General features: G+C 38.8%; 1 protein-coding gene across 1 annotated transcript; it reads right to left on the minus strand.

Moving 5' to 3' along the window:
* Nucleotides 1-5,382: 5,382 nt before the first annotated feature.
* On the minus strand, nucleotides 5,383-10,734 carry LOC140929178 (uncharacterized). Its single transcript, XM_073379045.1, has 5 exons — nucleotides 10,726-10,734; nucleotides 10,055-10,138; nucleotides 9,152-9,346; nucleotides 6,381-6,524; nucleotides 5,383-5,463 (listed from the first exon to the last, which is right to left on the minus strand). The coding sequence occupies exons 1-5, from the start codon at nucleotides 10,732-10,734 to the stop codon at nucleotides 5,383-5,385; spliced, it is 513 nt and encodes a 170-aa protein (XP_073235146.1).
* Nucleotides 10,735-14,059: the final 3,325 nt, after the last annotated feature.

A 14,059-nucleotide genomic window follows, 5' to 3' on the forward strand; every position in this document is an offset into this window, starting at 1 on the left:
GATAACCATAGCCATTAATTTAGCGTTACTCAAGATAACCACTAAGACGGATTCGTTTAGCTTTGAGAGAAAAGTCTCTATCTTTTAAGGCTTTTATTGAATACTGAGCAAAATAAAGTTGCTGAATGCTTATCTATCACCGACGGTGATAGAGGGCATTTTTGGGTGTATCTTGGTTTTGCGGAAACCATTATTGGTTATATAGTTATTGTAATGTGGTATAGATATTGTTCATTGTCCGTTTAATCTTTTGTATTGGTGATGGTTAAAGCACCCGTCTGCAACACCAAGAAACTGCACATTTTTAGTTAATCAAGAGGGCACTTGTTATAAGATAGGACATGATTATTATTTGATGATGCAGCCTCGTTCCCAGTCGTCCTCGGCGATTTCGGATGTGAAGTCACCTGTCAAGCTTGTCGGGAAAATTCGCCTACAAGCCTCCTCTTGTAACTCGGATAGCGCAAACGGGCCTAGGTACGAGGCTGTATTTGATGCTGATTGGCTGAGAGCGAGTCGCCTGTAATAAGGGAGCTTAAGCAACGACAACGGCGACGACAACGAGAACGGCAATGAAGCAATGGGCTTAGACTAACAAAACAACAATTAACTTTGCCCGTAAATGCGATCGATTATCTCATCTTAACTCGAAAGGAAAGCATATAAAGGCGTATTTTTGGTGGAAAAGCATAGGATTTACCTTGGTTACAAAAAGTGCCCTCGTGATCAAGAAAAAATCCCATCTGTGTCAGCCAATTAGCAATTATGAGCAAATTAGCATTCAGCAATTTTTCCTTGTATCCCACACCCTCATTATGCATGTGCCTAATATTTACATAGAACGACAAAAATATTCAGTAAGTGACCTCGTTGGTTGTATTACGTTTTCTTTATTTTTTGAACCCTTTTTTTGTTTCATACACCATGCCATGCGTGGAGTCACGCGGCTCACACTGTTTTCTCGACATTCACCAGCGTTCAGTTGTTGTTCGAAAGAATCGTTTCTTAGCAGCTGTCTCAGTACCAGACTGAAGAGAACAACAAGTCGTCTTAGCTTGACATCACTTCCACATTTCCCGTACTGAACCTTATTTGCCCCCAAAATTTTGCAGAAGCCCCGGGAGGGGGGGGGGGCACTTGGGTATTTTTTGGGTGGGTATGTGCCGCCCGGGACTCCAAATTGGCACCCCGTCCTAAAAAAAAATTCCCCTAAAACTGATACCCCGTTCTAGTAATGGGCCAATTTTTTATACCCCGTTCTAGAATTCGCCCTAAGACTGATACCCCGTTCTAGAAATGGGCCTCTTTTTTATACTCCGTTCTAGAAAGTTTGTAAATTGAAATAGCCCTGTTTTTTTAAAAAAATATTTCTTTATTTGTTCGACTTATACATCAAATAAATGCTTCTTCATAATCAGCAACAATTTTAAGCAGAAGATAAAGCCGTGATCCCCAATTTTTTATACCCCGTTCTAGAAAACGCTTCTGAAATGGATACCCCGTTCTAAATCAGGAGTTTCAAAATCACGACCCCGTTGGGCGGCACATACCCGTATAGGTAGTGTATGGGAGTACCCCCCCCCCCCGGGGCAGAAGCATTGTTTTCAATTTCTCTTGGGACGGCTGTAATACCCTAGCCTACGAAGTCTACGAAAACACCCGTTTCTCCTCGCTCTTCGCCGCTAGGGACGTTTCGCGCGGAGGAACGTCTAGTAATACCCAGGATAAATGACAAACAAAGGTTATGCAAAATTTTGAGGGGCAAATAAGGTGCATTATTGGAAATGTGGAAGTGGCGTATAAATTAGCGATCGGAGTTAACTTAGTTGGGCGGGAGTTTCGACTGTTTGGTGAAAGAAAACGGCGAGTGATAAACACTTAATTCCTCTGTGTTACATCTGAACAAAACTTACCTTTAACAGGATGGCTTCTTTTAAGCCCGGGTTTTCAGGCGACTTACACTTGACAACTTGAAAAGTGATTATTCTCACACCAGCAAGCGCGTACAATTGAACTTTTCTTCATATAAGGACACCGAAGTGACAGAGCGAACTGTCTGCATTGGAGAGGTGCCCACTTTATAGAGGTCACCAAAATGACGTCACTTTATTTAAGGCTTCGCTGCAGACACTCGTTTTGACTGTATATAACTTAACATGCAGCATGCACTCTATCAGAAGTTCAGTACGTTTTACATCTCAGCTACATTTACGAATCAGTTTAAAATTGGTGGTGAAACACGCAATAATGCAGTGCTTCACGTATTTTAATGTTGAAACTACACATTATTTCCGTCAACATTTATGACGAGATGGAAAGTTAAATTCGCGTGACGGAAATCATGAACGTAAATAATTAACACAAACAGAAAATTATACTAGGTTGGAGTGTCCGCAGCAAAGAGGTTAATAAGAATTTTTATTAATTGCCTGTCTTGGAAAGGGATTTTTTGGCCAGGCTATAAGAAATAAAAAAAAAAAATTCCGATTCAAGTATCCTTGCGGTGGCACCTGTGACAGAGCACGCACTAATATGCCAGAAAACGGTTTCAGCTTGTTTCATAAGACAGAACAACGGAACTTCCGTCTCCGTTTCGTGAAACTGAAGCCAGGCAGTAGAGTCGCGGTCACAGTGACAGATCGCTTCTGGGGTTCAGCATATGTGCAATATCCAACGATTTTGAGAGTTTCCGCCATTTTAGCCAAGTTTTTGATAGAATACTAGGACTTAATATAGAGAACTCAGAGATTACAGTAAAACCCCGCGTATAAGAACCTGGATTTTTAAATTTAGCCTAAACAAGTTCTTATATAAATGGTACTTAAAGCAAATTTAGACTACCAAGGTTCTTAAATAGGTTCTTATATTTTCATATGAATTTCATTCCAATTTTTTATCACAAATATCATCTCGTAATACAATATAAATCATTTACATGTATACCTATAATGTAATGCCTACAGGCATTACAGTGCAGATATGTTCTTAACAAAACATAACAAACAAACTCACAGTCAGTTCTCTGAAATGCCATTTCAAAGTTGATACCAAGAAAATCTTGGGACAAATACTTAAAATTTTAGCCTTCACAGGTTCTTACTTGGAGGGGCCTTAAAGTGAAAATTTTAGCCTCACAGGTTCTTTTGTTATACGCGGGGTTTTACAGTATAGCTATTCCGGAATGTCGGGGAAAAGCCTTGCAAGAGTTATCTATCCACAGGTGGACCATGTGCCCGAGCTGTTCGAGGCAGCGTGAAGTCACACGCGCTTATAATGTGTCTGATCTCTTATACATTTTACTGTATATATTCTTTAACAGCCGCTCTCGTCTTGAATCAACAGATTAGGAGAAATGCTTGTTGTAAAGTTTTAAGCGTGGTTGTGCCCAGTACGCTCTTGAAATGTTTTTCTGTGATCTATCCTGGAAACGTTACTTGCAAATTATTTATAAAGGAAAACAACTAATAACAAAGTAGAGATATTTATAACCGGTTCTTAGAAAGAAGAAAAACGATAAAAGCGCGATTTTCCTTTATTTCAAGCAATAATTTGTCCTTGTGCGAGTTACGCAATCAGTCACGTGACAGTGTTGACTAGAAAATATAATAATGATCGGCTTTGTTATATTGAACATTGGGTAAGTTATACTGTTTTAGCGATTTTTTTAAAAATCAAAGAATTGGAAAGTAAAAGGCGATTCAGGCTCCAGCCTCGTTTTCATGCTGGACTGTAATGTGTGTGATATAAAAACGTCGTTTATTCGAAACCTATAACACAAATCGACCTTACAAATTATTAGACAATGAACAAAAGGTTCTGTTCTACCAAAATCCGGTATCAAACCTTTTCTCACCCGTGGGTTGAACGTAACGACAATTTTCCGACCTCGGCTACTGGACTACATTGCAAAGATACATTCTCCAAAGGCATCGATACATTTAAAGTGAGTGTTTATTTATTTCAGTAACGTTTATTTAATATCTAAACACCCAAAATTATCCTTGTATCAGCTCTCCGGTTAATGTAAAGTGCATTGCCAGCAGTTACCACAGTCTCAACAGTGTGAGAAATTATTTTTCTCATGTTTACACGCGTTTTGCTCTGAAAATTTGTGGCCTTGTATCAAACACGCGCGCACGTAAGGAATCTCGCGAGGGACGGGAAGAGCTTTTGGAGCGCGCGAGTTTGACTGCAAGACTGACCAAGTGTTCGGCGATGCAAAATTTACCTCTAGTCATGAAATAACGTTGCTAATAAGAAATCAGTAACTAGCAAATTATTGTTTCTAATTTCCTATTGATTAATTACTTATCTTACGTTTGAATTTTGTTGTTATTTCTAACATCGGTTACTTCTGAAGATGTATGTTGAAGCATACGAAACCGCGTCAAGTTAAAAGTCATATTTTCCCCCGCTATGGGTTTTTCCCTGATGTTCATCACCGTAGTTTGAGTTTTATTTTTTATCAAGCTACGATGGCCAAAGATCAAGAGTATTGACGTTGTTTGTTTTTAGAAATTTTAAAAACAATTGTCTCAAGTCAATGAAAGTACAATGTTCTCTACTAACTGAGAAAGAAAATTCACAAACCAAATTACACTATGCTATCTAGGCTTGGTAACCAGTGATGGCCTCAGAAGCTCTGATCATGACGTAACTTCGAAGCGAAAATGTTCAGCATTCAATTGGTGCTATAAGCTGAACATCCGGTTCGCGGATATAGACTCTCAATCTCTTTAGGCGCAAAACACTGAAACTGTGGTGAAGACTTCATCTCCCGAAGCTGTTTCTTTCCTAAAATAGCGTTACGAGTAAGCTAGCAGCAGAACCGAGTTTCTTTCGCTAAAAATCATAAAACTGCAAACTGATCCTTACGGCAAGGCGATGAGAAGTACAAAACAAATATTTTTAACAAATTTGCCCAATATTTCGGTTTGAAAACAAACCTTCTTCAGGGGTTGAAACTATATTTATATTTTTTTATTCTTTCGTTTACTTCTTCATCGCCTTGCCGTAAGGATCAGTTTGCCGCTTCAGGTATGGTTTCTACAAGTTATTATTGTACTGATCACAACTGGGAGACCCGGCACCATTCATCAGTTTGTCGCTGTGGACTTGCTGATATTTTTTATTTTGTTTTGCCACACGCGGAACTTACCCTGATTAAGCCTTAGAAAAGTGCCGACATTTCGCGACGCCACATTTCGTGAAACAGTCGGGTGGCGTCGCAAAACGTCGGCTTATTTCCTCAGGCTAACCCTCATTGGTCTGGCTTTGAAACAAATTTGTGGGGAAAAATAACTCTTAAAAAACTGTGCAGGTTAGTTATAGATTATTAAATTAACATGGTTTATGAAAAGCAAGCTGCAGCATCTTAACTACTCAGTTAGCTCCAATTTTGCTTTTACTGCAAAGGAGAAAACCATCGACTGCAAGGAGGAACCCCGAAACAAATCCAAATACCTAGAAAAAAGGAGAAGTAATGAAAAAAAGGAACTGTTCTCCAGAAAATATTAGAGATAAATCGCACTTTTAAATCCAATGAACACCTTCGATCCTCTTCTTCCCTCCCCTGGTGTTGTCATGAAGAAGGGCAAGAAAAAGGAAAGGGTTCCATTGAGCTTCTCTGTATTCTGATACCCGCTGGTATCCGCTATCCCTGCCTCGTATATAATGTCGAACGTTAAGCCCTTAGTTGACGATTTTTAAAATGAGAGATTAAAAAATTTAAAGATTCCAACTGTGTAACTTAGCTGTCTTCGATCGGTGTGGATATATTTTGCACTCTTAGTGTCCAAATTAAACTAAACCAATCCTTTTATGACCAATTCAACCACTGCACCCTGTGGGGAGGGAGGTGGGGATTGCGTTATTACATGCCTACAAGGACCGGGCCACTAGACAAGGTTTAAGTATATTTGGCCCTTCTGTCTGATTTTGTCTGAAGTTTGACTCCTAACCAAGTTCGTTTTTTTATTTAGAGGAACAGCAGAGACGGTAGCCATTGACGTAACCAGGGATGAAAAGCAGAGTTGTTGACCGATACAAAAAGAAAGTAGTTTTCTTTTGTCCTAAACCTAGTCATCAGCATTACTTGGGTGAAGACCTCAGTCCTCACCCAGGGAGGGGGGGGGGGGGAGGGACTGCAAGTCCCAGATGCAAGTTTGAATAAGCACCGCGGCGGTTATTAAATTTTCAGTCTCGACTACGGCGCTTATTTGAGGGTGGCGCTTATATAGAAGTTGGACGCCGCAAAAAATTGTATTAACTACGGTATAAATATTTCCCGTATTAAAAGAACAGAATGCTTCAATTAATCGGCGCTTAATCGCGGGCGGTGCTTATTCGAGTAAAAACGTGATATATTTTGGGGTACTTACCACCGACACAGTAAGGAGGTCAGAGAATTTTTTAAAAGGAGGAATTTTGTGCCATTGTGCGTCGTACACATCATTCAAGAATTCAGTCATGAGACCAGAGGCAATGAAAAACAACAGAGCAAACAGGGCGGAGAAAATGAGCAGCTTAAAAGATAAAAAAAGGTGAAGAAATATTATTCTAAGTATGTCGTTGATTTTATGTCTTGATACTGAGGACTACTTTTAATTATTTTTATGTCATGGCTTTCAAGTTGGTACCACAATATCAAAGCTCAGGAAGGGTAACATGGCCCTGAGCAAAGTAGGGTGTTCTTATTGGTTAAAAACTCCTTGGAATTTGAATTAAAATCCGAGCGTCCAGACAGTCAGGTGCGGCTCATTCGTTTGGAGGCGACAGTGCAAGACCATAAATTTGTATTTTTAAATATTAGTTTATACTCAAGAGAGGATAAAGGGGACAGAGAAGGCATCCCTCATACATACCCTATTCCAAAGGTCATTCGTCTCGAGTTATTTTTAGAATCGGGATAAAGTTACCTCTCACGCTGCGTGGATGTTTCGTGGAGGTTTTGTATGACTAAACGCCGTGCAAAACATGTCGGGCGAAAGGCAATGAAAGCGTAAAGAGATCAAGAGCATTCCTGAATTTTGAAGCGAAATGAGTCGGCGCTCACCTGGGAAAAGGGAATCGCTGGACTCTTTGACAACTCGTTGACAACCCGTGAAATCAGTTTAATTCGAAGTTGTCGTAACCTCAGTGCTTTTAATAAAATGAGAAATTTTGCCGGTCTATTGAAACCGGTCGTTTGTTCAGTAAAGCAAGTAGGACGTGTTATTTTTGTTGAATAATAAACTACTAATAAAAGAATAAATATCAAACCAGAAATTGCTCTCTTCAAACAGTAAATTATAAATGATCCTGGGAGAATATTCAGTGTGTTAAGGATTTCCCTACTGTACTATTAGCTCTATACAAGAGAAGAACGGCGATTCTTTTTTAATTTCCGTTTCGCTGACACAGCTTTAGCAGAAATCTCCCTGTAGTCGTTTTCGTCGACAAAACGAATAGCAATATCGTTCTCCGCGTCTTCCGCCAGTTTGTTCTGCGTCAATTCGTGAAGGACGCGTGGCTCTGAGCGTGGGTCATCCAGCGGAACACATTCGCGCTATGTGATTGGCTGTTGTCTAATCCCCCTTGGGATCTGTGGTCTTAAAAATAACTAGAGACGAATTACCTATGGAATAGGGTGTGTATGGGGGATGCCTTCTCTGTCCCCTTTATCCTCTCTTGTTTGTACTCCAATAAAAACAAGCCACCCGAAGAACTGAACAGAATGGGTATTGATGATGAATGTAGGATTATAGCCGGTGGAGGTTTTAATGGCAATGCGTTTACTCCACCATCAACGTTGAACGAAAGCTCTTATTTTTTTGTCAGTAAAATGTGAAATAATGGATATTCTTAACATCCGTTTAAAAAATGTGTACAAAGAATTTTGTTCTTATAAATTAACTCCGCCTACTGCTAATGCCAAATGGGAAGACAAATTAGATCCTAAAACCAAGCCTTTTGTGTAAATGGACAAAAATATATATACTCTTTGCCTTTTCAGGTTGCTCTGGATGAGAAATAGATAGTTACTTTTATTGCACACACAAATGATGAACTGTTTGTTTTCAAAATTGTAGACTCCCCTCACAGCACGTTTTGTAAAAAATGAAGTGGAATCCCCATCAGTCTTTTGCGAATAAGTGGATATGTTTTAGGAAGAAGTTTTATCGGGGATAACCCTTCAGTAGCAGTGAACTAAAGGATATTTCATTTCCAGGACTGTCTTTCTTGGTAAATTCAATACCAAGAAAGATTTTATGATAATCAATCATCGAGCCTTTTTATTAGCAAAATTCTTTTAAGTGCAAATTAGATATAGATAGAAAAGAACCATCACTTGACGTTCTTAAGGCTAAATTGAAAGCTACCTACAAGTAAATGTTGCTAGGAAAAATGATGTTCTTCAATATAACATTATGGTAAATGGGATGCATTTATTTCGACACTTTCTTAATCCCTCTTTCCAACATACATTTATTGAACTCGTTTTTGCCTCCCAATATATAATCTTTTAGTTTTTACATCTTCGCATTGTTAACTTCCCAATATTGGCCTTGCTCTCTTTTCTTATAAATACTTATAAACACAGATTATGTTTTATGTTTTTTTTGTATGTGTAATTTATGAAGCTTTTGTTTCAAATGGTATATTTTTCAGTGCATGTACTATAAGTAATTTATGCTGATATATAATCTGAAGCGAAAGGAAAGGAAAAAGTAAAAAAAAAATCGAAAAAATAACAAAAGAAAAAGGGACGGCAGTTGAGAAGCCCTGGGGACGAGGCTGCTTTGTTTTGGTGGGCAGTAGAAAGTGGCAGAACATTTCAGACGTTTCGCGAAGAAAAAGTAACCGAACTAATGCCTAAAAACATAGCCAATTATTAATAATGATAATAATTTATCACTTGTTCGCCGCAAATTAGCATGTGGATTAATGCGAATGTGATATTCTATTATTTTCTAGTCAAAGTAAACATCAATCTACATCCTGAACTTGCTGAGACACAGGCAAATGAACATCCTCTTCGATTTCCGTAATTCTTCAGATCATACTCAGCCTCATGATCAACCATACTTATCTTTTAACAGCACCTTTGCGAAATTTAAGACGGAAACAAAATGACGGCTGTAGATTTCTGCACAAACCCATGTATACTCACTGCAAGATTCAAGTCTTTCTTCGTCAAGCTGAACAGGAAGACCAAGAACACCACTAGGACCACTACCCAGCCAGTGACGAAAACCGCCATGAAGAAGACGAACCTCACTGAAAATTTGTCGCTTAGTCTACCCAACGGTTGTTCTAGTTCACGTTTAAAATCAGCCAGACATGAAAACGCTACGCAGATAGTTATCTGTAAAAAAAAAGCGAAGTCATGACCATAGTTTGAGAAAACAGCCGACAATTCACGACGTATAGCCTGTACACAGACGTTGCTTTAATATTCCCCGCTGTTTATATTTTTATTACGCGCGCCCGACGGACTTTAAGAAAAAATATAGGGTCTGTGAACAGACTATTCACGACGCCACCATGCACTAATTTCACGGCGAAATTACGTCTGAGCAACGACTGCGGAAATACAATACTGATGACGTGTCACTACCTAGATGCGGGTAGAGCTTCTGATTGGTTGAAGCAAATTTCTCTTGCGGTACGACCAATCAGAAGCACTACCCAGGTCTAGGAAGCGACACATCATCAGTATGGATTCTGAATTTCTCCTACCAGTCGTTGCTCAGACGTTATTTCGCAGGAAAACCAGTGGTGAACCGTTTTGTCAAGCTAAGCGAAGTCATAGAGTTTGTCCCATCTCAGCGGTTGTGAATTAATGTAGCATGCACACACAACTGGTACAGCTGCTGAGTACGAAACTATATGGTCAATATACACTATAAAATAAAATACCAAGTCAAATTTTTAGTCGATTCTGCGTGTACTCAGCTTCATTCGATAATTGTTCCGAACTGTTAATTATTCTATACTGCTATTTCCAGAATGAGGTCAATTTAACGTACGCTTAATCTATAAAAAAAGGTTTGATTTTTCTTGAAATACTTACAAGTTCCAAGATTTTGAGTAGCCCCTGAACAGATTTTCCGTATTTCGTATTTACCGCCATCTCTCGTTTGCCTATGAAGAACTCCTGTGAAAAAAGAAGAGAAAAGTCTCTATTTAGTCGGGCTGCTACTTACTGATGTAGTTAAGGTGTTTCGATACGGTTTTTCGGAGGCCATGCCCACATTTTTCAAACACCTTAAAGGTGATTTTTCCCTCTCCGATCGCTAGAAAATTTTCATCAGTGATTGACTATGAATTGAAGTTTGTCAAGGCCCATTGCCAACCTTGATGCATTGCGAGCCGCGAACACAAATCCCGCGAATTTCTCGAAATTACCATGGATAATAGAAAGACTGGATAGGAAACTTATGTCACGTGGACTGATTTCTTATCAGCCCGTTCCATCATAGTGGAAATTTGTGACGAAACGATGGCGAAAATATGGCGCAAACCAGTCGAAATGTAGGGTTTGTTTGCCTGCATGTTGTTCTTTTTCGGAGTTTTTAGCGCTACTTTAATTTTTGGTGTATGTTTTCCCCTTCGTTTGCTGTCTTACGGCGATAACGACCCTTCAAAGCCACACTTGGACCTTCGAGGTAAGCACTTCTTGTTGTTGTTTTGTGTCATTTGTCCTTGTTTTTGAGAAAATTGCGTCCCAAAAATTGACCTCACCAGAGCCATATTTAGTATACTAGGCGACTGTTTTGGGACGCCTTTATTAAGAAGGTTCCTTCTTCTTTCTAATGCACCTATCAATGTTAAGCCCCAGGGTGGGGGGGGGGCGGGCTACCCACGGGAAATTGACTGAGAGTGCCTTCCCCTGGGTAGGGATTTTGACATTTAAGCGTTGCCCCAGGGTGGGGAATTTGACATGGCCGCCATCTTGGAAGACCGAGAGAAACTGGAAATGAGTGACCTGCCATCTTGGTAATACCCAGAAGTCACCAGAGGTAAATGACCTCTGCTTTTCTTCAAATTTTCAAGACAACATGAGCGAAAGAAAGGTAAGGAAATCTGTTTTATTTTTCGGTATATATGAACCATCACTTGTTCATTGTATGATCGAATGTTTATAAATAGAAGAGTCTTCGTTCCTTCTGTTTCTCTTGGATTACTTTTAGTGCATGTTTGCATATTCATGAATGTTCTTCGTGATGCTTGATTGCATTCAAAAGCTGATTATTACCCATGTTTTCTTCGCTCTGTTTTAGGTCCTTGTTCAGTACGGTGAGCGGCGAAAAGTTCTCGTCGTTGACGGCACATTTCCATCAACTGTTAAAAAGGAATTTGAAATCGACAGTGCAGAGACATTAGTCTTTCAGGAATATGATGATGAGTGGGGCGAGTATTTGGACATTGATGAGGTCGACTTAGCCTCTTTGAAAGACAAGGGAAAGCTTCGTGTAATATTAAAAGAAAATGTAAGTATTTAATGACATTAAATACAAGATTCATTTTGTTGGAATTATGTCCGTTTATTTTTTTTAAAACATCACTTGCTAAGAATTGTAAGAACAGTATTTAAAACCAGATTTTTTTTTACTTTGGCAATGTCAGAAATCAAACCAAGCCACCAAAAGTTCCTCAATTACTTGTACGTTGACTTGTAACCCTACTACTTGTTCTTCGACATCAAAAAGTAAGTGCAGTTTTCTTCCCTTTATGTCATATTCAATGTTATTTTTCAAATGCATCTCTAGAATATATAATCGCTGTAAGAAGTTTAGTTTGTTTTCACGTCTTTCAATAACAATGTAATATTTTATAAAAATGTTATTGGAAAAAATATGCCCTCATTTCCTAAATTTTTGTCCAAGAAAGAAGGGCCATTGGAAGTATATGTTTTTCAATTGCTACTAGTTTAAAAATCATGGCTGGTGAGTAGTCTCCTTTTGTAATTTACAGGTCTGCCAAATCTGCAAGAGTGAGGATCCTGATAATGCCCAAGAACAAGTCCTGTGGATACAGTGTGACACATTTGACATGTGGTACCATCAAGTTTGTGTTAGAGCATCTTGGCCACCTTTATTATGCCCTGCAGAGGATGACATTTTCTGGCACTGCCTCTCTTGTGTTGCAGTGAACACTATGTGAGGTTGTAAAAGACATATCCTTTCCAACCTGTTAATTATTAAGTCCTGACTCTGTTAGAAAAAGTTACCCCGGAGGCGGGAAATTGACATTTAGTAGGTGCCTGGGGGTGGGGAATTTGACTCTGGCTTCCATTAAAATGTCAAATTCCCCTGGGTCTGGGCCTGGGTCATTTATGTACCTGTAAATGATAAACCTTACCAAGATGTATTCTAAATCAAATTAATAAAACATATACCTGTACTTGTCTGGGGTATAAATTTTGTTTTCAACAACATGATGTGACCAGACAGTCATATTTTTTCAATCCCTCACCCGCTTACCTCAGACTAAACAAAAACCCTGGATATTACTGTTTTGTTTTTGTTTTTTGTTTTTTTTTTATAAGCAGCTTAATTCTATTTTTCTTTGGGAGCAGTGTTTATGTTTATTTCAGATGGTCCATCACCTAGGACCCGAAAATTTGGGTCTAATACTCATCTCAGGAGAATAAAAGAAACCTGTCCAACATGAAAGTTTATCTATTAAACTTTCCAAAAATGTCTTGCCGGACATTCAGAGTGGTAGCTTTCCTGTAGAAATTCGACTTTGAAGAGACGTCACTGGAAGCTACCGAATGACGCCATTTTTAATACCAAACCCGGCTCTTGAAAGGAAGGCTGACTCTTGATAACATGAACCAAACCAAATGCAAAGTTGTTTGATAGTTGTCCTGTCCTGAGTAAATCATAAATGTGCGTCGTATACTATCTTCTGATGCATTGGAAATTTTTTCTTTAATGTTTATCGAAAAGATTTCAGGTATCAATCCCGTCTCAACTTTGGCCGTCAGTATGAGCGTCATTGTCAAATTCAAAATTCTGCGTGTAGTCGAAACTTTGCAGTGATGAAATGTGAATCCAAAAATAGAGCTCATATGATGACGAAGAATTTGGCTAGAAACACGTATGTTTTCGCATAGTGCTAAATTTCAATAACAAGCCGTCGTGTATTAATTTGATTTCGCTCCACGTATATATACGTACTGCATTCAAGAAAACTGAAGTCACGCAACGATCACATTGACTGTGTAAGATTTGCCATTATGAAGTAGGTTTTCAAGTTTTTAAATTCTTCGTTCAAAATTAACTAGAAAAGATGTCAGTGCAGAGTATCATAAGACAAGCTGCAAAAATAGAAATATTGCAGAATGCGTCAAAAACTCACGCCACTACTTAATATAGACCTCATACTATAGGATATTAAGTTGAGTGTTAAATGAAAATATATCAAGATATGCTATGGATCCAAGTAAAGAAAATAAACGCCCGACATTAAAGTAAATCATTGTAGATATATTTTTTAATGCATGCAGCAGCAGTTTAAGATTTATTGCAACAGTAATCGTGAACGCTTTACATCATTGCCAAAATGAAAGATTATATCTCAACTCAAAGTACAACTAAAAAAATCTGATTGCACGATACCCAAACTACGGTAATGTAAACATCTAATTTGATGTTGATACTCGAAAATTAGGTAGATACATTAATAATGTTGGTACAATACATTTTCGCAGATGCGATGAGTCATGATAAAGAAACTAATGCAGATGTTGCTCTTGCCAATACTTGCTTAGTATAACCGAACCTGTACTTACAGCTAAATAGGGTGCGTTCTTTTGAGATGCCTTCGGATCAGGATTAGTGATCCCAGATCACTCGGATCACGTTACATCATTCAAATGAACCGATTAATTCACTCTCGACAAGGATTTATCGGTTCACTAGATCTACCATGGTCCGAGTGATCTGGGATCACCGATGCTGATCCCGATCATCCCATAGAAAGTGCAGTCCATTTTGTTGTTCATGGGTCATCTTTGTGACCAGTCTTATTCTTCCATAAGAACTGAGCTAGGAAATTTGTGTGATCT

This window comes from Porites lutea, chromosome 2 (genome assembly GCF_958299795.1).
Source record: "Porites lutea chromosome 2, jaPorLute2.1, whole genome shotgun sequence".
Lineage (NCBI taxonomy): Eukaryota > Metazoa > Cnidaria > Anthozoa > Scleractinia > Poritidae > Porites > Porites lutea.

Excerpts from the sequence above, each read along its gene's own strand:
- LOC140929178 (XM_073379045.1), bottom strand. Across the intron at positions 9,347-10,054 it reads TACTCAAAATCTTGGAACTT|ATAACTATCTGCGTAGCGTT; the intron begins GTAAGTATTTCA and ends TTTTTTTTACAG. Across the intron at positions 6,525-9,151 it reads AGAAAGACTTGAATCTTGCA|CTGCTCATTTTCTCCGCCCT; the intron begins GTGAGTATACAT and ends TTATCTTTTAAG.